Below are 23,711 nucleotides of genomic sequence, written 5' to 3' on the forward strand. Positions count from 1 at the left end.
GGTGCGGGAGCAGCTCATCGAGGGGCGCTGGCAACCCTTGGTGTTCTTCAGCAAGCACCTACGGCCACCCGAACTCAAGTACAGTGCTTTCGACTGGGAGCTGTTGGCACTGTATCTGGCAATCCGGCATTTCAGGTACTTCTTAGAAGGCAGGCCATTCACCGCATTCATGGACCACAAACCATTGACCTTTGCGTTCATGAAGGTGTCCGATCCCTGGTCGGCTCGCCAGCAGCGACATCTGTCCTACATCTCCGAGTACAGGACGAACATCCAGCATGTCTCAGGGAAGGACAACGTCATGGCGAACGCACTCTCCAGACCAGCTGTCCAGGCCCTGTCCCTGGGGGTAGACTATGCAGCACTGGCAGAAGCGCAACAGGCAGACGAAGAGATGCCCAGCTACAGGACCGCAGTCTCGGGCTTGCATCTGCAAGACTTTCTAGTAGGCCCAGGTGATAGGACCCTCCTGTGTGACATGGCTACCGGCCAACCTCGCCCCATCATCCCGGCAGCCTGGAGGTGGCAAGTTTTCAACTCCATACATGGTTTGGTGCACCCATCTATCAGGACAACCGTCCGGCTCGTCTCCAGCAAGTTAGCGTGGCACAGACTTCGCAAGCAGGTCAGTGAATGGGCCAGAACATGCGTGCAGTGCCAAACAAGGTGCAATGGCACACTAAAGCCCCGCCGCAGCAGTTCGAACCCACCCACCAGAGGTTCGACCGCATTCATGTGGATATCATGGGCCCGCTACCAGTGTCCCGAGGAGCGCGGTACCTCCTAACTATGGTAGACCGGTTCACGAGGTGGCCAGAGGTGGTCCCGCTCACCAACACATCTGCTGATTCCTGCGCCTGAGCACTGATCGCAACCTGAGTAGCACGCTTCGCGGTACCGGCCCACATTACCTCCGACAGAGGTGCCCAGTTCACCTCCAGCCTGTGGTGGGCTGTGGCCAGCCTGTTGGGAACGCAGCTACACCACACTATTGCCTACCACCCACAGTCAAACGGACTAGTGGAACGCTTCCACCGTCACTTGAAGTCGGCTCTCATGGCCCACCTGAGAGGACCTAACTGGGTGGATGAGCTTCCCTGGGTCCTGCTTGGAATTCGCACAGCGCCCAAAGAGGATCTGCACGCCTCGTCAGCAGTGTTGGTGTACGGCACACCCCTGGCTGTCCAGGAGAGTTCATACCTGCCCCAAGGGGGCAAGAGGAAGAACCCGCAGCAGTCCTGGACAGGCTACGCGAAAGGCTTGGCAACCTGGCCCCCATACCGACTTCACAGCACAGACAGACCCCAACTAATATACCCAAAGACCTGCAGAACTGTAAGTTTGTGTTTGTACGAAGGGCGGACACCAGGCACTGCTACAGCGGCTGTATGAGGGGCCGTTCAAGGTGATCAACAACAATGGGTCCATGTACGTTCTGGACATTGGGGGGAGAGAGGAGGTTTTCACGGTGGACCGACTCAAACCAGCCCATGTGGACTTGGCGCAGCTGGTTGAGGTTCAGGCACCGCGGTGCAGAGGCAGATCTTCCCAAACAGAGGCTGATCCAGACTGTGGACATCAGGGGGTGTATCGCCGGTTCTGGGGTGGGATTATGTGGCGACCCACTTTCTGCGCAGGCGAACCGGCTCACAAATAGCCAGCGCGCGGAGAGAGACTTTGGTAATGCACCTCTGACGTCATTTCCGCCCGGAGAGGGCGGGCGTTAGGGATTAAATGCCAGCGCCACGAAGGTTGAATAAACTTATCTTGAAACGACTTACCGACTGCGCGTCGTTATTTTAGCGCTGTGTGTAGCACATCGCTACAATACATTAAATACTACGAATTACAGTAGGAGATGTATTAAAAAAATTTGAATGAAATCAGGAGTTCCCATCCTTTTTTTGTACCAGGGATCAATATGATTAAGCAAGAGGTTCGTTGTGAACCTCTGAATTAAATCTAAAAAATGAATTAAATAGGTAATGCAAAAACAGTGAGGCATTGTTCATAGGTTCATTGTCTGTTCAGAAATCTGATGGCGGAGAGGTAGAAGTTGTCTTAAAATGTTGAGTGCATGTCTTGTGGTTCCTGCACTCCTCTCTGGTAATAATAAAACAGAACATCCTGGGTGGTGGCGATCCTTAATGATGAAGAATGAACATTGAAAGACATCCCAGTGGAATGATGAACCAGTGAGAGAATTGGTACCAAGAAGATGGGAGGAAATTGTGTTTAATCATTGCTACTTTGAGTGGTGTATTCATCTTTGAGCTAGGCTGTGGGTTCAAACGTATAATCTGGGTTGACTCTCGCCTGAAACGAGTTCCTTTAATTTAACATGTGACTATAAAAGAAACCTGTGATATTGTAACAAAAAAAAAGCCATTCTGTCTGGTGTCCTTAAAATTATTTATCCATAAATCAACACATCAAAAGTAAATCATAAGATTTTATTCACGGTGCTGCTTGTAAATTGGTAGTTTTTTTTAGAATAAAGGTCCAATCAGTCTGATACTTCTTAAACTATTTGTTGACACCTTAAGACCGTTTTATTCTATATATCATCCATAACTTTGAACTTATTCTCAGTTGCAAGGAGGAATGAAAGTTATGTTTGCAAAATACCTAACATGACTCCAGAAGTTAACACCATTTCATTTGGCAGTTGAATGTGGTGAAAAGGCGTTGGTTATGGAAGTTAGATAGAAAATTTGCAGGCTATTCAGAGCAATAAAATGATAGAGCAGCGTTTAATTTTCTGATTTGCATAAGAACACAAGAATCAGGAGTAGGTACCAATATATTACCCCATCCCCATGAGCTGTTAACCAATGCTGTTACCTTTTATGTGACACCTTATTCTTAACAGAAATCCAGGTTTTGATTTGACTTTATTCATTCTGTTTGTTATATCATCAAAGAATTCCAAGTAAACCATGTAGATTTGGCTTACAATTCTCAAATGTCCTTCCTTAACCTCAACAATGTATTGCAGCATTTCTCCAATTACTTATGTTAGCCTATGTGACCTGTAGTATCTTGCTTTCAGTTTTCTTTCTTTCCTGAAATATGTTTGTGGTTTTTTAATCCTGTGGGAATTCTGTAGAATTCAAAGAATTTTATCAGATTACAACCAACATGTATGTTATTCTCTGCAACCATTTTCTTTAAGACTCCAGGATGTAAGCTTTCAGATCTAAGGGACTGGTAGAACATAGAACACAGAACAGCACAGGACTGTTGGTCTTCATCTTATCAGTTTATCAAGGCATGTTAAGATTGTTTTAAGATCTTGTCTGAAACCTTTTGAATTTATTATTTAGAGATACAGTGCGGAACAGACCCTTCTGGGCCACCGAGCCACAGCACCCAGCAACCCACCAATTTAACCTTCACCTAATCACAGGGCAGTTTCCAATGACCATTTAACCTACTAACCAGTACATCTTTGAACTGTGTGAGGAAACCAGAATACTTGAAGGATACGCAGGCCTACACGGGAAGAATGTACAAGCTTTCTTTCATAGGATGCCAGAATTGAACTCTGAGCTCTGACTCCCCGAGCTGTAATAGTGTCATACTAACCAGTACAGTACTGTGGTGCCCATCTGAGCTTTTCGTGTTAGCTATCATGAAGGATCACTGGAAGTGTTAGAATATCTGTTACTACTTTTTTTTCTCATATTTAGTTCCGCAGTCTCATCTCCAAGGGATTAATATTTACTTTAGCTCTTCTGTTCCTTTGAGTGCCAACAGGTGTATAAACTGTTTTGATACTATTTGCTAATTTGCTCCCATCTGTATTTTCTGTTTCTTTATACTTTATACTTTTCTTTGTCTTCCTTTGCCAATTTGGACTAAGTGAATGTTTGTTTCGAGTCTATTTTTTCAGTTACTAAATTATGTGCATTCTTAAAATCCACTTATTAAAGGAACGGACGTTGGCGATCGGAGTGGAAGTTCACAATTACTCCTCCATCAGCTCAGCTTACTGGAGTTTTGAAGATTCAGGTGTGTCTTGCTGTTATTGTATTTGTACAAATTCAATTATAACAAACAAATTGTATTAAACATGTAATGTCTTTCAAGGTTCACTATTATGAAGATGGTAATGTTCAACTGATGAGTCATAAAGACATCCAGGAATCCTTGCAAATCACAGTAAGTCAAAGTTTATTTAAGATTAATGCACATTCTCAGAATGATGCAGAAAATTTACTGGTTTTAACTGAGATTAACTTGTACTTTTTTGTAATGTTCAGCTCTCAATTCATCTGTTGTATACTATAACTTGAAATATAAACAAAAACTGCAGGGAGGTGCCTGTCTGCATCCATGATCAGTGAAAATGTGGCTAAAAGAATATTATCTGTCCAGATCCTTCATCAGGACAGATGAAGGGTCTCAGCCCAAAATATCGACAGTTTACTCTTTTCCATAGATGATGTCTGGGCTGCTGAGTTCCTTCAGCATCTTGTGTGTATTGCTTTGGATTTCCAGCATCTGCAGATTTTCTTGTGTTTGTTATCTGTCTAGTCCTTTTGTGGAATGTGGGCATTGCTGGAAAGAAAAATTTAACATGCATTCCTAAATATCATTGAAGTGATATTAAGTTATTTGGAAGTAGCTGCAGATCTTTGTAATGGCTCCATCAATACACAATTGCATGGATTTTGAAACAATAAATATAAAATGGAGCTCAGCATTGTTCCAATGAAGTGAGGAGACTCTCCCTCAATTTTATATCTGGATTTCCACATCATACTGGAAATAAACACCTTTTACAAGTTCCTCCAGGGCCAAGGTGCAACACACATTACCAACAACACATAGCACAAATAGGACATATGGTACGATTTCGGGAAAAAAAAGTCACAAGGAATAATATAGCTCAAGTCCCTGAGTGGCATGACTGTAATTCTGGTCCAGCTTGTTTTTCTTTTGAGTTAATTCCAAAGAGCAGCACTGATAGGAGGCGCCAGCTCCAACCCAATACAGATTCCAGCACACCCACAGAGGCTTTCCTGCACTGCCTTGGCGTCTCATCAACTAGGCGGCTGCAACAGGCTAGCCAGGGGCTTCACATCACAGCTCCCCGCCATCAATCTCACTAGTGAACCCGACTTGCAGAATGCTACATTACTACTGTCCACCAGGGTCTTGCAATTCTAACAGAACTGTCCAAGACCATCACTTGCACTGTCGAGGCACAACTGTATGGCAACAGTCCAGCTTCATTGCTATAGGGCAACTTGCTGATGGGGCACTCCTGCTTGATGTTCTTAGTGTCCAGCAGTGACTAAAAAAAACAGGAAGAACAAATACACCTTTGATTGGACCCAGAGTGGCTGCTGCATCTGAGCACAGTGCCATTTGTTTCTTTCCCAAGCAGAACATAAAATTTACAGGAGAGATTGGAAGCATCTTGAAAGATGATGCCAGCAAACTTCCAAAGAGGGTGAATCAAAATACAGTTGAGTAGTTCTCAAACTTGAATATAATATATTATAGGTCGTAAGAGGTAGGTAAAGTGGCAGGATATGCAGAATGACAGTTTGGAGGTCCCAAAATTTACGGCCTGAATTTCCCCCCCCCCCCCCCCCAAAAAAAATTCCATGTGCATTTCTTCAAACTCTTCTTGGTTTCCATCTGGGTACAGGTTTCAATTTTAACTGACATTCCGATGACAAACTTTGCCATCTTCATCAGGGATTATGCCTGGGTATGTCTAATCTGGTGGTATTCGTACCCCTGTTGTCTGCCCCTCCTGAATACTTAGTCCTCATCCAATCAAGTTTCTGCTGTTCTACTTCTGTTAGAATTCTACATGAGAACTGGAATTTGATTGTAATCAAGTTGGAACAATGGAAACCTGATTGGATCAGGACTAACCAATCTGGAGAGAAGGATGACGGAGGTATAAATACCAACGGACTGAACATGCTCAGGTATCAACCCTGATGAAAATGACAGAGTTTGTCATCAAAATGTCGGTTAAACACGTACCTGTACCTGGCTAGAAGTCCAAGAAGAGTTCATTCGTCATGTACACTGGGAAAGCACTAGGTCCTTTTGCATATCTCTCTTTAACCAGTGGAAAATTCTGGATTCTGCTTTTCCATATATGCATATGAAAGGTCTTTACCTCCCCAGCAGTTCACTAGTAACGTCCTGACTAATGCTGAAATCCTCACAGGGTGCAGATGTGGAGTATCTATTTTCTACAGTTCCTCAACAGTTGCACCAAGGAATCTTATAACTGTACCATTTGCCATGGGAGCAAGTTAAACAAGATATTTAGTTTACAGCTTTGAATGTTGGTGTTACTTGGGAACAGGGCTTAACTAGCTATCAAAATATTTCTGTCGGCATGTGGGCAGGCAGACAGTCGATCGGGAGGGGACAAACGGCCACCAGGATGTTGGAGCAAATTCTTGGGCCCAGACACAGGCAGCTGCTGAAAAATTGGATTCCAATTATCACTACATGGGGAGCTGTAGCTGGTGTACTGCTGGTCTACGCTACAGATCGGAAAGTTGTAGTTAGCTGTATCCCATACATAAAAAGAAAATTCAAGAGTGATTGAAGATTATTAACGGATTTAAGGGTATAAACTGACCAAGTCTGATTGTGTGCAGTTTTAGTCACCAAATTACAGGAAGGATATTAATAAGGTTGAAAGAGTGCAGAGAAGGTTTACAAGGATGTTGCTGCGACTTGAGAAACTGAGTTACAGAGAAAGTTTGAATAGGTTAGGACTTTATTCCCTGGAGCATAGAAGAATGAGGGGAGATTTGATAGAGGTATATAAAATTATGATGGGTATAGATAGAGTAAATGCAAGCAGGCTTTTTCCACTGAGTCTAGGGGAGAAAAAAAACAAAGGACATGGGCTAAGGGTGAAGGGGGGAAAGTTTAAAGGTAACAGTGGGGGGGGCTTCACACAGAGAGTGGTGGGAGTGTGGAATGAGCTACCAGATGTAGTTGTAAATGCGGGCTCACTTTTAACATTTAAGAAAAACTTGGACAGGTACATGGATGAGAGGTTTATAGAGGGATATGGACCAGGTGCAAGTCAGTGGGACTAGGCAGAAGAATGGTTTGGCACAACCAAGAAGGCTAAACAGGCCTGTTTCTGTGCTGTAATGTTCTGTGGTTCTATGGCAGGCCTTGTTTGTGATGCCAGTTATGGCTGGGAAGGCCTGTACAATGCAGTAAGTACTGGGTTTGTGAACTAGGTTATGGGTCGAGTCTCTGCGTGGATAACAGAGCTCAAGATTTTTTTTGTCTAACTTTGCTGATTTGGGCTAAGTGAATATTTATTCCAAGTTTATTTTTAGTTACTAAAATGGTTCAATTCCTGTAATTTTCTAAGTTAGTGTGTGATATCAGCTCTATGTGCAATCTAATACCCATGTATTTATAATCCTTGAGTTCTCAGGTCTTCTTCCACTGGTCTCTTCAATTTAAGCAATTTCCCTCAAAAGATAATTGGCAGGTCAACTTTTTTGAACTATGCTCCTAAACTGTGGAATTCAATACCTAAAACTATAAGGGATGTAGATGACAATTGACAACTGATCAGCTGACAATTCTAAATGCCAGCTCAAAACCTATTTATCTAACCTTGCTTTTAACTAGAGTCTTTTTGTCTTATTTTCTGATTTTATTTTCATGTTTATACTTTATCCCATTGTAAAGCACTTTAAACTGCATCATCTGTATGAAAAGTGCTCTATAAAGAAAATTATTATTATTTTTTTCCTAATATTTATGCTTGATGTAATGCTATTCAAAATATTTTTATATTCCTGACTCTTTTTTTACATCTATAGAATGAGTCCCAAACTGCAAAGGAGCTTGTGAAACTGATTGAAGTGGCTGAGAGTGGTTACCAGGTATGTAGCTGGCTTCTGTGTTTTTTTTTAAATAAATTTTGGTTTCCCCTCCCCCCCCCCACAGTGCTAAGGAATCATCATATTCAGTCGTCTGAAGAAATTTCACCTCCTCTGCTAGTAAATGATTGATCCATTTACCTACCTCTCAGCATAGTCATAGAGCACAGCACAGAAACAAGCCCTTATGCCCATCTAGTCTGTGCTAAACTATCTGCCGGTTCCATTGACCAGTACCTGGACCATAGTTCTCCATACCCCTCCCTTCCATGTACTTATCAAAACTTCACTTAAATATTGAAATCAAACCCTCCTCCACCACTTTTGCTGGAAAATCCTTTTTCCTAAACCCTGCACACAGACCACTGGCTGAACAAGTCAAATCAGTTCACAAGGGAGATCAGGACCTGGCCAAAATGTGCCACCTCAACACTGCTGAACTGCTTCAAAAGCATGGACTGGAGCATATTCAGGCAGGCGGTTACCCACAGTCATCATTAATGATTATGTGCGATCGGTGACTGGCCATTTAGGGAAGTACTTTGAAGACATTTCCATGATTAAACACTGCACTGCCAGGGAAAACCAGAAACCATGGTTGATTGCGGAGGTTCGTGCACTCCTTAGAGAGCAGGGCATTTGTTGCCTTCAGATCAGGGGACAGGACAAACCTTAGGACAGCAAGAGCGATGCGCTCCTGTTAGGGAGGCGAAGCGTGAGTATGCACAGAGAATCTACAGAGACTGTTGTGACACCAGGGACATGCAGCGCATGTGGCAAGGTATTCACCCGTAACTGATTACGTCCACTTTGTGCATCAGGGACAACACCACCTCCCTTCCTGATGGGTTGAATGCTTTCTAGACACGATTTGACCAATTGAATGATGTGACATCGAGGGAAGTCCCCTCTGTTCCTGAGGATCAAGCACCCTGTCTGTCCACAGCCAAAGTGAAAAGGACCCTAGCCAGGGGAAAACCATGCAAAGTTGCAGGGCCGGACAGTATACCTGGTCAGGTGCTGATGGGCTCCACAGCCCAGCTAGCAGAGGTCTTGGCAGATAATCTCTCTGAAATGGTCCACTGTCCCTGCTTCAAGGCAGTCGGTATCATTCCAGTGCCCAAAGGAGCAACGATAACTAGCCGAAATGATTACTGTCCAGTGGTACTGACTTCAACAAACGTTAAGTGCTTTGAGTGGCTGGTAATGGATTGTATAAAATTGTCCCCCAATCTGAAGGCAACAACATGATCCCTTAGCAGTGCACAAACCTCTGCAGTCAGCAATGGTTTCTGGTTTTCCCTGGCAGTGTTTAATCACAGAAAGTACCTCAATGCACTTTCCTGAAGCCTTGGCCCTCCACTCTATCCTGTCCCACCTATAAAATGATGCCTCATATGTCAGGATATTGTTCATCGAGAGATCTAGATAGGTGAATGGACAAGGCTCTGGCAGATGGAGTACAATGTTGGTAAATACAAGGTCATCCACTTTGGAAGGGAAAATAAAAGAACAGATTATTTAAGTGGTAAAAAATTGCAGCATGCTGCTGTGCAGAGGGACTTGGGAGTGCTTGTGCATGAATCACAGAAGGTTGGTTTGCAGGTGCAGTAGGTTATCGAGAAGACAAATGGAACACTGGCCTTCATTGCTAGAGGGATTGAATTTAAGAGTAGGAAGGTTATGCTGCAACTGTATAGGGTACTGGTGAGGCTGCACTTGGAGTTCTGTGTGTAGTTCTAGTCTCCATACTTGAAGAAGGATATACTGGCTTCGGAGGAGGTGCAGAGGAGGTTCACCAGGTTGATTCCAGATATGAGGGTGTTAGACCATGAGGAGACCAGTGAAGCAGTGGAGGCTCTCTCAGTGAATGTATTTAAGACAGATTTTTTTTAAAATTAAGATAGATAAATTTTTGCATAATATGGGAAATAAGGTTATGAGGAAAAGGCAGATGAGATGAGTCCATGGTCAGATCAGCCATGATCTTACTGAATGGCCGAGAAGGCTCAACAAGCCAGATGGCCTATTTCTGCTCATATTTCTTATGTTCTTGTGTTCTAAGATTGATAGGAAATGAGTCTTGGTTAATTATGAGAAGAACTATAATCTACATAAATGGCTGAAGCTCAGATGAGGCAATGTCTCTTTAACTCATTTGGAAGATGATGGAACTGTGAAGGAAGCTTTTCAGGGACATAGGAATAAATTGGAAGAAACAGGTAGAATTTTGTTTTGGCTAAATTAAGATGTGAACATTTAAATACAGTGGATTTTGCCAAAGTTTTAACACTGCTCAGAAGGGGATTAATGATTTTTTTCCTCTGCACTTTTAAAATATTTTCCTATTGAGGTTATTCCAGTGAGTTTTAACAATTCTTTCTTGTTTCAGACTGCAATCTGTGAGAATTACAATGCCATGTCTGATACCACCTTCAAAGCCTTACGCAGGAGCTTGCCAGTAACCCGCACAAAGGTCGATTGGAACAAGATCATGAGCTACAGGATTGGTCAAGAAATGCAAAGTGCTTAAAGCAACATAAAAGAGGCTTAATGTCAATGTGCAGGATATAAAAAGTGCAAGGTGTGGTCTCACGAAATTTGAGGACTGACTCTCCAGTTAACTACTTTCTCCTGCTCTGCCTTCTCCCTCTTTTTCCCAAGCTCTCAGAAACTTTGACTATGTTGTGCAATGGAACTAGAATGTTACAAGATACAGTGCAATTGCCATTTTATAAGGTGTCATTCAGTTAATATGTGTGTCTTTTAGACAAAAAAGGAATTGGTCACTTGGCTGAGTGAACAGCCCATGTGGTGATCATTTATGAAGTGTAAGGATATTTTGATGTATTGGGTCAGATTCTAATTGTTATTTTTTTGGGTCTCCCTTTGACTTTGTGGTAACTCTTACGGTTAAAATACACTTGCTTTCTGGAAGTGTAGCTAGCAGAACAGGTAATAGCTTGAAAACATTTCTTTAGCAGCTGAGTAAGAGAATTCATCTTGAAGTCATCAAGCTTTTTGAAAGAGTAACTGGTGATTCTCAGAGCTTTGCAGCTTTAGAAATTCAAATCAAGGCTTCTCCTGACTCTTTTTTTATTGTTCTCCTTTGTTTTCCCCTTTTGTGAGGCCACATCTCATGCCATCACCAAAAAGGCAGAATGGTGCAGTGTTCAAGCACCTTTTTTTAAAACAAAATCCAGAAATCAGCCGAGGTAACTCTGCTTAAAGGTACTGCTTGTCTGAAGAAAGCTTGAAGCAACAGCATTCAGTGTCACTTCTCTCTTCTGCTCCACTTCCTCACCTAATCGCTTCAAAATGTCTATCATGTGTCTTTAATCATTATATTGTGCGTTCTTTTATCAGCAGGGGGTTCCATTATGTAAACCAGGTTGATTAATGCCTTCAAGGTCAAACCCATGCTTTTTCAGTATATTGGCAAACAGCAAGAAACTGGAAAATTAGACTGGAAAGTTGCTCTGTTGAAGGGGGATTAGAGAGGCAGAGGAGTGGAAACATGGACAATTCAATATACTGATCTTCCTCTCACACTTGTTTTACCTCATTTTTTTTGATATACGAGTACTTAAACCAATGCTGTCAAAGCACCAGCAGAGAGGGATAGTAACTTGCTCCTTTAGGCAGAAATGTTTCAAAATGATAACTGAAGGACCCAAATACTGTTGATCAGTTGAAGGAAGAAACAATGGGATGAGAATTTTGAGGCAGCCAACATCTTGATCAGCCATTCTGACCACCTGCCTCAGTCCATTGTAACCTTCCACGCCTCAGTTATAAGGTGCAACTAGTGAAATACAACATGCAGTGAAGCAAGTTCTGCTGCATTCCTGAAAGCTACTATCGAAAGAGAGGCACGCCACTACAGTTATGACTGGTGAAGGAAGTGGAAAGTTTGAGAATTTATCCTCTGTTTGGACTGGCTGGTGCAAAGTTAAGTTCTTAAGATCTTCCATCCGTTGACCACTTGCTGTTACCTTTTATCAGTAAATGGATACCTGGATGGAAAGGATAGGTAATACATAAAGAGGCCATGAGGAAGGTCACTGCAAATTAAATTGCGGTTATTAGGTGTTCATTTTTTTCTACTGTATTAACTTGCACAAAACAAATATAAAGCAAAGTCAATGGAACATTTGGCAGTCTAGTATTATCCACACCAATATTTTTACAGAATTCTATGCTGTTAAGATTTTTTTTAGAAAAAGAAAAAAAGTTACATAACTCCCTTTCTCTTAATCTCCAAAAGGCTTTGCTTTTTATCTTTAAAATAGATTTTTTGTACTGTATTTTGCTTTTATTAAATTTACAATGCAATTTTTTTAGTCGTACACTGCCAGTGGAATTTCAAAATTGAGGGAGGGAAGTGGTGTATCACGTGTCAGATAAAACAATGGTGGTGAGCTTAAAGATTAATAGATCTCCAGAATGAAATTGTAATCAGCAAGATTCTCTGCTTGACGGGTAACTGTGCAGTTGCAAAAAGTGGAGCAATTTTTTTAATTGATTTTGAATCTAGTAAAATTACTTACATTTGTCATTTTCTCTTGCTGTTTTATTTGCATCTCAAATATGTCATAAGGCAAAGGTTCATTTGGAGAATGTTGTATATTGCTTCTACATTTGAAGTGTAAATCGGAATCAGCTTCAAAATCACCAGCATATGTCACAAAATTTGTTAACTTTGCGAGCAGAATGATGAAATACATGGCAATATACAGGAAAAACTACTGTGAATTATAGTAAATATATATATATAAAATAATTAAATTAAATAAGTAGTGCAAAAAAAATAGAAATAAAAAGTAATGGTACTGTTCATGGGTTCAATGGCCATTTAGGAATCGGATGGCAGAGGGGAAGAACCTGTTCCTGAATTGCTGAGTGTGTGCTTCCAGGCTTCTGTACTTTCTTCCTGATGGTAACAATGAGAAGAGGGCATGTCCTAGGTGATGGGGGTCCCTAATGATGGATGCCACCTTTTTTGAGGCACTGCTCCTTGAAGATACTATGGATACAATGGAGGCTAGTGCCCATGATGGAGCTGATTAATTTTAAAACACCCTGCAACGTACTTCGATCCTATGCAGTAGCACCACTGCCCCCCCCCCAATACTATGCGGTAATACAGTTAGCCAGTTAAAATGCTCTCCACGGTACATCTGTAGAAATTTTCGAGTATGAAGGTTTGTAGTCTAAAAATTCACTGATGTGCAGCCATTCGTCACCATCTTCAACAGAAACATTGTGGCCAAATAGCCTGTTCCTATGCTGATGAGGGAGTATCTGCTTGTCTTTGAGAATTGTTTCAGAAGACTGTGCACTGTTCTGATCCACACGGACCAGCAGCTCTGTAGTGACATTAACAAATTCATCAAAGGAGGCCTACAGTTAGCTGGGCCTCGGGGATTATGATGGAGACTGGAATGGAAGAAATGGTATGTGGAAGAAAACAAGTGGGTTGTTGTCTGGTTATATTCTGTCACTGTTATAGACAATGACAGTTGGTGTGGATTTCACTTTACAGCACTAGTATGCATTATCACCCTTGCTACCACCGAGAAGAATCTCTGATAGATACGGTTTACACGTTTGAAGACTGGGGTCAGTGTGGCCATTGGACAACTGAACAACTTCCCACAGGGATAGAAGAGATCTGTACCACTTTAAAATTATAAACCTTCTATGTAGTCAGTGTCACGAGCTGACATGGTGAAACAGGATTATGCTACCACACTGGCCACAATGAATGGACCCAGGACCTTCGTCCTACCACCAGTTTCAAACTACCCTACTGGTTTAAAAAAAACCTAAATGAAACCTGATGAGAACTAGATGTTGCACACCTAGAATAGCCTCTTAAACTCATGTTGAAAAATGGATCTGTTGTACATCAGTGGAAGAAATGCCCCAGAAGTACAGGCATGGAAGGGGATAAAGGATAGTCAAACCAAAATAGCTGTTGAGCTGATGTTAATTTTGGATCTCCCAATCTGTTGAATGAGGTAGCCTAACCTCTGCGTCATTACCATTTTGTAGGTAGACTATCATGTTTGTCCTCCTGTATTAAATCAATTCCTACTCTTCAAGCAGTACATGTTAACTTTATTTGGCTGAACAAGAATTTGCATTTATGTACCCCCTTAACTACACCCAATCAGTAAGCTGGAGCACAAGATGAAGCAATATTTTCACTTAGATCCACGGCTGAAGTTTTTAAAAATCAGTGCTTCGTGGCAGTTTTTGGAGTTCGACTGCGCCCAATCACTGATTCATTAGTAAAGGTGACTAAAAATTAAGGCAGCGCAAGCAGGGTGGCCATTGTGTGAGTGGGCCAGTGGTGGAGTGGTTTTGGCTCACCAGGCTTGGGCGAGGTAAGTATCTGGTAAGTTTCCCCTTCTTTATTTTTCATTCCTCGTCTGTTAGGGCAGAGTTAGTGCTATGAAAATGGCTCCAGGGGCAGTGTCTTGTTCTGGGGGAATTCTGAAAATGAAATGTAGGAATTCTGAGAAACCTCCAGTCTCCTAGATAACCACATCCACACCAGGTGCGCCGAGCTGCAGCTCCTCAAAGAACGTGTTAAGGAAATGGAACTGCAGCCTCTCACACAAGAATGAGGAAGCGATAGGAACAACAGGGAAGTAGTCACCCCTAGGTTGCAGGAGGCAGGTCACTGGGTGACTATCGGGAGAAGGAAGGGAAATGGGCAGCCAGTGCAGAATACCACTGTGGCCATTTCTCTTGTTCTAACTATGCCGCTACTTGTGGGCGGGGCACCACCACCATGTCTCCTGCACTGAGTCTAGCGCTGTGGCTCAGCATTGAAGAGAGGTGAAGAGGACGGCAATACTGATGAGATTCCATATTCAGAGGAATAGAGACAGGATTCTGTGAACGTGATAGCAACACCCAAACGGTACATTGTCTCCCAGGTGCCAGGGCCAGGGATGTCTTGGATGGGGTCCACGGCATTCTCAAGGAGGAGGGTGAGCAGCCAGAAATCTTGGTACGTATTGGCAACAATGACATAGGTAAAAAGTGAGGAGATCCTAAAGAGAGATTTTAAGGAGCTAGGCAGAAAGCTGAAAAGCAGGACCTCCAGGGTAGCAACCTCTGGACAGGTGCCTGTGCCATACACCAGTGAGAGTAAAAATAGGATGTTTGGCAGAAAAATGCATGACTGAGGAACTGGTGCAGTGGGTAGGGGTTCAAATTTCTCTGGGGAAGATACAACCTGTACAAAAAGGGATGGGTTACACCTGAACCTGAAGGGGACCAATATCTTCACAGATAGGTTTTTTAGAGCTGTTCGGGAGGGTTTAAGCTAATTTGGCAGGAGGGTTGGGACAGCAGTGATAGGGCTGAGGATGGGGTCATGTAATACAACTGCTAGCAAAGAGAGGCTGATGATACTGCAAAATTATAGCTACGGGATAAATTACAATTTAAAAGGGGCAAAATCAATAAGGGTGATGAATATAGGACTGCAGGTGTTATACTTGAATGCAGGCAGTATACAGAATAAAGTAGATGAGCTTGTTCAGGGCAGTTACGACGGTCATGGGCGATTTCAAAATGCAGGCAGATTGGGGAAAATCAGGTTGGTGCTGGGTCCCAAGAGGGGGAATTTGCACAATGGCTATGAGATGCTTCTTGGAGTAGCTCGTGGTTGAGCCCAGCAGGGGATCAGCTATTTTGGATTGGATATTGTGCAATGGACTAGAATTGATTACAGAGCTTAATGTAAAGGAACCCTTAGGAGAAAATGTTCATAATATGATGGAATTCACACAGCAATTTGAGAAGGAGATGTTAAAGTCAGATGTATCAATACTACAGTGGAGTAAAGAAAATTACAGAGGCATGAGAGAGGAGCTGGCCAAAATTGATTGGAGGGAACATTAGCAGGGATGACAGTAGAGCAGCAATGGCTGGAATTTCTGGGAGCAATTCAGAAGGTGCGGGATAGATATATCCCAAGGAAGATGTGGTGGTGGTTGTCTGGTGACAGGAAACCTGTGTGGGAGAATTGTTAAAGTGCAAAAACCATTGCACTGGGGCAGTTCTATCCATCTCAGAAGTCCATTAAGTGGTACAAACAAGCATAACAAGCTGGGGCCTTTAATGGATGACTATGACATCTGTGCCTTTGCTCTCCATGGGACGTTGCATTACTGCCGCCATGGCCATTGGATCTCACTGTAGGCCTCATGCGCCCAGTCCATCAGAACTGACTTTGCATGCTGGGACAGGCATGTCCCTAGCTCACCTGGGTACGAGGCCACTGGCTAACTTCACCGGGTTTAGCCTGCCTGTTGAAATAATATACCAGCATGTAGCTGCTGTTGCTTGCAAATAGCTAATTAGAGCTGCAGGTGAGAGCTGGGTGTCTGGTGGGGACCAAAGGTGGGTGAGCTGCTGCAGAATGGACACTACAAGCCCCTTTGCCAGAGTGCTACCCCTCCCTGGATAATCCATACACCCCTCCGAAAGACCAAGTATTCCAAAGGCAGGATGATACAACTGTGGCTGATGAAGTCAAAACCAACATAAAATCCAAAGAGAAGGCGTATAACAGTGCAAAACTAGTGAGAAGGTTGGGAAGCTTTTAAAAACCAGCAGTAGGCAACTAAGTTATAAGCAAAAGATAGAATATGAAAGTAAGCTAGCCAATAATATTAATGAGGATATGAAAAGTTCCTTCAGATATATTATGTGTAAGGAGCTGAGATTAGACATCAGAACACTGAAAAAGTGATGCAGGAGAGGTAGGAATGGGGGACAAGGAAATGACGGATGAACTTAAGTATTATTCATTGGTCTTCATTGTGGAAGGCACTGGCAGTATGCCAGAAGTTCAAGAGTGTCAAGGGCGGGGAAAAAAAGAAACTATAGGCCAGTTAGTTGGATGTCAGTGTTTGGAAGATGTTGGAGTCAATTGTTACGGATTTGATTTCAGGGTACTTGGAGGTACATGACAAAATAGGCCATAGTCACCATGGTTTCCACAAAGGAAAATCTTTGACAAATTCTTTGAAGAAATAATCAGGATAGACAAAGGAGAATCAGTGGATGCTGTGTACTTGGATTTTCAGAAGGCTTTTGACCATACAGGAGGCTGCTTAACAATATAAGAGCCTATGGTATCACAAAAATGATTGGCATGGATAGAGCATTGGCTGGTTGGCAGGAGGCAAAGAGTGGGAATGACGGGAGCATTTTCTGGTTGGCTGCCAGTGACTTGTGGTGTTCCATGGAGTTCTGTGTTGGGATCGCTTCTTTTTATGTTATATGTCAATGATTTGGATAATGGAATTTGTGGCTTTGTGGCTAAGTTTGCAGACAATACAGAGACAGGTGGAGGGGTAGGTAGTCTTGATGAAGCAGAGGGGCTGCAAAAGGACTTGGATGAGGAAAATGGGCAAATTGGCAGATGGAATACAATGTCAGGAAGTGTATGTCCATGCACTTCGATAGATAAAATAAAAGTGGAGACTATTTTCTAAATGGAAAGAAAATTCAAGGATTCCCTGAAGGTTAATTTACAGGTTGAGTCAGTGGTGAGGAAGGCAACTCCAATGTTAGCATTCATTTCAAGAGGACTAGAATATGTTATGTTATGTTGAGGCTTATTAGGACATTGATGAGTCCTCACTTGAAGTATTGTGAGCCATTTTCTAAGAAAGGATGTGCTGACATTGGAGAGATTTCAAAGGATATTCACGAGAATGATTCCAGGATTGAAAGGATGTCAAGTGAGGAGCATTTGAGGGCTCTGGGCCTGTACTCACTGGAATTCAGAAGAATGAGGGGGGATCTAATTGAAACCTATTGAATGTTGAAAGGCCTCGATCGAGGGGATGTGTGAGGTTGTCTCCTATGGTGTGGGAGTGTAAGGCCAAAGGACACAGCCTCAGAATAGAGGGTCCACCTTTTAGAATGGAGATGAGGAATTTCTTTAGCCAGAGTAGTGAATCTGTGGAATTCGTTGCCACAGGCAGCTGTGGAGGCAAAGTCATTGGGTATACTTAAGGCAGAAGTTAATAGATTCTTCAAGAGATGTGGAGAGAATGCAGGAGATTCCAGCTGAGAGGGAAATGGATCAGCCATGATGAAATAGTGGAGCAGACTTGATGGGCTAAATAGTTCTAATTCTGCTCCTATATCTTAATAGTCTTACATAAAATGAAGAATCATATACAATGATATGCTCTCTTAACATAAAATGCCCTAAGCCTCATAATGAGAACATTCAGTTTTAATACTAAGCAACATTATTGATTCAAAAGAACTATCTTGGTCAATTATACTTTAAGCTGTTAAGTAATGCCATGAAAGGGGAAAGAAATCCAGCTCTTTGTACCTGATTAGCTGAATGGGATGTGACCTATTGTGGAACAATTCATAAATGGGGACATGCAAGAGGCCATAATTGAAAGGGTTGCAGACGTGGAAATTGTTAAAGATAAGGCCTTTGGCAAATGGGCTGATTGCTAATTTTTTCTCTCCCTGAAAGTGTACAGAAGCAAAACAACCTGTGATCTTACTAAGTTATATGGAGTACAGTTTAAAAAATTGTATCAGCAGAGCTCAGCTACTAAACAGTGGTCTGGCAGATTGACTTCTACTTTGCTAAGGCTCAACTGACAAATGTCAGACACCTCTTTCTTACTCCTCAAACAGGATCCCACTAAGGAGCACCGGGCCATTGTCTCCCACACCATCACCAACCTCATAGTTCCCTCACCCCGCATCTCCAGTTTCTACCTACTACCCAAGATCCACAAACCTGCCTGTCCAGGTAGACACATTGTTTCAGCTTGTTCCTGCCCCACTGAACTCATATCTGCATGCCTTGACTCAGTTTTATTCCCCCCAGTTCAGTCCCTTCCTACCTACATCTGTGACACTTCACAAGCTCTCAATTTTTTTTTAAATGTTTCAAGTTCTCTAGCCCAAAGCATCTTGTTTTCACTATGGATGTCCAGTCCCCATACACCTCCATGCCCCACCAGGAAGGCCTCAGAGCTCTCCGTTTCTTTCTGGACACCAGACCCAACCAGTTACCCTCCACTATCGCTCTCCTCCACCTGGTGAAACTTATCCTCATTCACAATCATTTCTCCTTTGGCTCCTCCCACTTCCCTGAAACAAAAGGTATAGCCGTGGGCACTCACGTGGGTGCCAGCTATGCCTGCCTTTTAGTTAGCTAAGTGGAAAAGTCTATGTGCCAAGCCTACACCAGTATCACTCCCCAACTTTTCCTATCTTAAATGACGATTGCATTGTGCTGCTTCCTGCACCCATGCAGGGCTAATCAACTTCATATACTTTGCCCTGAACTTCCACCCTGCCCTCAAATTTACCTGGTCCATTTCCAACACCTCCCACCCCCTTCTCGACTTCTCTGTCTCTGGAGGCAGACATCAGTAGATAAGCTACTGCAAACCCACTGACTCTTACAGCTACCCGGACTATGCCTCTTCCCTCACTGTTACTTGTAAAAATGCCCACCCCCTTCTCTCAATTCCTCTGTCTCTGCCACATCTGCTGTCAGGATGAGGCTTTTCATTCCAGAGTGAAGGAGATGTCCTTCTTCAAAGAAAGTGCTTCCCTTCCTCCACTATCTACACTGCCCTCAACTGCATCGCTTCCATTTCATGCACATCTGCCTTCACCGCATCTCTCGCCATCCCATCAGGGATAGGGTTCTCCTTGTCTTCACCTACCACCCCACCAGCCTCTGCATCCAACACATAATTCTCCACAACTTCAGCTATCTCCAGTGGGATCCCACTACCAAGCATATCTATCCTCCCACCCTCCCACTTCCTGCTTTCCGCAGGGATCACTCCCTACGTAACTCCCTTGTCCAATCGTCCATCCACACTGATCTTCCTGGCACTTATCCTTGCAAGCAGAATAAGTGCTACACCTGTCCCTACACCAGCTTCCTCACTGCCAGTCCTTCCAGGTGAGCCAACACTTCACCTGAGAGTCTATTGGGGTCATCTACGGTATCTGGTGCTCCTGATGTGGCCTCCTGTATATGGATGAGATCCAAGATTGGGAACCCACTTCGCCGAGCACCTATGGTCCATCTGCCAGAACAAGCGGGATCTCCCAGTGGCCATCCGTTTTAATTCCACTTACCATTCCCATTCTGATATGTCAGTGTACAGCCTCTATTGTCATGATGAGGCCACACTCAGGTTGGAGGAGCAACACCTTACATCCCGTCTGGGTAGCCTCCAACCTGATGGCACAAACATCAATTTCCTGAACTTCTGATAATGTCCCCCCACCACCCACTTCACCATTCCTCCTTCCCATTTCTCTCTCACCTTATGTGCTTACCTGCTCAACAGCTCCCTCTGCTGCTCCTTCTGCTTTTCTTACTTCCATGGCCATCTATCCTCTCCTATCAGATTCCCCTTTCTCCAGTCCTCGATATCTTTCACCAATCAACTTCCAACCTTTTTACTTCACCCCTCCCTCCTCCCGGTTTCACCAATCACCTTGTGCTTCTTCCTCCCCTCTCCCCACCACCTAATTCTGACTCTTCAGCTTTTTTCTCCAGTCCTGATGAAGGGTCTCAGCCCAAGACATCAACTGGTTACTCTTTCCCCTTTGATGCTGCTTGATTTACAGAGATCCTCCAGCATTTTGTATGTTTTGCATTGTAAAACATTGCAATGTGCACTTTTACCATCCAGACTGCACATTGATGGATAGAATCATTTGGAGGTCATATCAGCAGCCACAGGGGAAAAGTATAAGCTTTATTGGAGCGAGGCTTTCTCTAGTGATATGAAATCAAGTAACAACTTTATTTGCCATATATTTTTATATGTACAGTATTAGGAATTTGGTAATGTGAGGATGCATTACTGAGGATGTGTCCCAGTGCACACCCAGTTCGTTGAACCAAGTGGTGTCGGACCATGATAATGAAAGGCATGGGCCAGATTAACCTGGCTTCACCACACAGGCCTATCCGCCACAGCACCTCATACCTCACCACTCAAAACTCCGCAGCCTTAACTCTCCCAGCCACATATATACATCCACCAGCCCAACACTCAAACCTGATCCTAAGGTCCAAGGGGGCACACATCCCCATAAACCCTAGGCACACCCCAATTAACCCTGGCCAAACCCCCACCATCCCGTTGACCTGTATTAGGAGGGGCAAGATTCAAGAAAGGCAAGTGTTGGACCTGGTTAGTGAAGGCGTGGGCCAGATCAAAATGGCAGGGTTGTGTGACACTGGATCTCAAGTGACAAGATCAAAAAGCACAAGAGGGCTGATTCGCTCACTGCCTGAATACACTCAACCTAACCCTGTGGTGTGTTGGTTGGGGTGTGACATGCATCAAAAAGCAATATATTCAACAATTGCTAAGAACTAAATAAAAAAATTAGAGGTTCAAATATGGATATGGAATAAACTGTGTATAAATGCATAAATACCAGAATGTATCATAATGTATTTATTTATAAGAAGTGGTTTAAAATATTTACAGTGGAGTGACAAATAGATGGGGGGGGGGAATAATTAAAATGGTTGATCAGATAAACTGCCTGGGGGAAGAAACTTTTAAGATTGTGTGAAGTTTTTGTTTTAATAATCCTTTAGCACTTTCCAGAAGTGAACTTTTAGGAAAAGGCAGTTTGCAGGGTGGCGAGTATCTGCAATGTTAGCCTTATTTCTCATTCCATAGATACTGCTTCACCGGCATTTTCTGTTCTTATCAGTTTAGTGTGCCTGTCAGGTAAATGTTCATTCACAAAAAGTCCCATTGACCTACAACCCTCCCAAATTTTAAGCCATATTTATTGATAATTGTGGAACATTGCAAGGTTCAAACTAACTTAACGTTTTAGAGCAGTGAAAGCTACTTTATAACTCTACTTTTTTGTTCAAGGGATTGTCATTTGAGATAATTTCAGCACTTGATTCTTAAAGTCAGTTTCAGTGGAATAAAATTATTACATAAAGTGACTGCCTGCATAGTACAAGATAATTGGTGGTGAATATTGCCAGTGATGTCCACATCCCATGGACCTGTGAATCGAAACAAGTTCTCGTGCATGTGATCTAGGTGTTCATTTGCATGTGAACTTTGGTAAAATGTTAAGTCAGAAAGGAGTGTTTTATGTTTGTTGAATGCTTTACAATTATTAGGTGATGTCCATTGTTAAGTAAATATACATATATGGCTGTGGTACATATTGTTTGAGAACTCTAGTTTGTGCTAAATGTGTGTGGTTTAAACAATGGTACGGCAATGTTTGTAACCAGTTAGCATTTTCTCATTGACAACTGGTCAAGGAGAATATCATTAAACGTTTTCTTCGGTCAGGTTGATCACACCATTCAGCTGGTGGGTGACTAAAATAGCTTACCATCTTCTCAGGCAACTAGGGATGGACAACTTATGAAGGAAATACTGGAAATAGTTGACATAGGCATCTTTTGTTGGAAGAGGTATTACCTGATTTGCTAGTTTCCAATTTCCTGTGCTTGTATTTCAAACTTCCAGCATTTGCAGGTTTTTTGTTATTTAGCTTTTCTGTGGACAGCTGTCCACAATCCCAACAATAACCTAACTTTAATTATAATGATGCGTTGTTGTATTGGTTCACTCTTCATTGGGATTAGAACTTAAATCCTGATATTTCCGAGTATCATTTAACTAGTTGGTTCATTTATAAAAACATTCTTGTTTTTCTGGTTTAGTTAGGTTTACTAAACATACTACGCACAATCTATACTTACTGCAAATGCTTCAACCTTAGCTAAATGGAATCTGTTTCTTTATTTGCCTGGTATTTTCAATTACTCCTTCTGCTTTAACATCTTTCTGAACTGACTGGTTGCACAGTAACATCCTTATCATCTAATGATTTTATTTTTTGTCAACAGAAGTTTATTGCACCATGTGGATCTATATGTACACTGCATTGAATTTAATTTGCCATGTGATGTCTCTATTGATCATATTGTTGGTCATTAATGCTAAAGCTGCATAGAAGCAGACATATTTTGGATCCCTCACTAATGACCTAGGACAAGTTTCTTGAGTTTGCTTTTAGCTCAAGATCCTCCTATTTAGCCGCATAGTTCTAATATTACCCACAGTCCACCTCTGATTCTTCTATCATGATGGATTATTTTATCATGACTGCTATTCATGGTTTTTAACCCTTCAGAACTGTTCTGCATTCAGTAGGAAATAGCTTTCCACCAAGCAAGTACACCATCAAGTCAATTTTCATTTAACTATATACATGTATACCATCGAATGAGGTGGTGCTTCTCTGGTCCAGGGCGTAATGCACAGCAGTACACATAACACACAATAACTTGGGGAAGTTAGTATTAAATCTACAAATAATTTACACAAAGTAAAGTGCATAAATTAGATATTGTAGGGCACAGTACAAATTATCTGGTGACACTTTGAATGCAGTGCAGCAGGGAGTTTAGAAGCATAATGGTCTAAGTGAAAAAGTTGTTTTGCATCCTGACCGTTCTTGTCTTTATGCATCGGAGTCTCCTGCCTGATGGTAGAAAGTCAAGTGTGATTTGTAGCAATGGCAAGCACATCCTTCACTCTAGCATTACAATCAAACCGGGGATCGACCATGGTTTAAAGAGGAGTGTAGAAGGACTTGGACCTTGTGCCTGGTGCTACTCTTGGAGTGGTGCCAGGCGTTGCACCAGAGAGGTCCAAATCTAGTAAACTGCAGGACAGATGACAAACAGCATGCAACAGACAGAGCTAGGCC

At 42.7% G+C, this 23,711-nt stretch overlaps 2 protein-coding genes across 2 annotated transcripts in view; both read left to right on the plus strand.

Moving 5' to 3' along the window:
* capza1b (capping actin protein of muscle Z-line subunit alpha 1b) overlaps window positions 1–12,454 on the plus strand; it is a 63,538-nt gene extending 51,084 nt beyond the window's left edge. The window contains exons 7-10 of the mRNA XM_059950306.1: window positions 3,936–4,014; window positions 4,093–4,164; window positions 7,839–7,901; window positions 10,291–12,454. Of these exons, the coding sequence (XP_059806289.1) occupies window positions 3,936–4,014; window positions 4,093–4,164; window positions 7,839–7,901; window positions 10,291–10,431 (355 nt within the window). The 3' untranslated portion in view covers window positions 10,432–12,454. The remainder of the gene's footprint in view (window positions 1–3,935; window positions 4,015–4,092; window positions 4,165–7,838; window positions 7,902–10,290) is intronic.
* On the plus strand, window positions 5,695–6,860 carry LOC132381282 (cytochrome b-c1 complex subunit 10-like). Its single transcript, XM_059950666.1, has one exon. It carries the CDS (start codon window positions 6,374–6,376, stop codon window positions 6,587–6,589), a length of 216 nt encoding a protein of 71 aa, XP_059806649.1. The 5' UTR covers window positions 5,695–6,373; the 3' UTR covers window positions 6,590–6,860.
* Window positions 12,455–23,711: the final 11,257 nt, after the last annotated feature.

Source organism: Hypanus sabinus, chromosome 25 (genome assembly GCF_030144855.1).
Source record: "Hypanus sabinus isolate sHypSab1 chromosome 25, sHypSab1.hap1, whole genome shotgun sequence".
Taxonomy (NCBI): domain Eukaryota; kingdom Metazoa; phylum Chordata; class Chondrichthyes; order Myliobatiformes; family Dasyatidae; genus Hypanus; species Hypanus sabinus.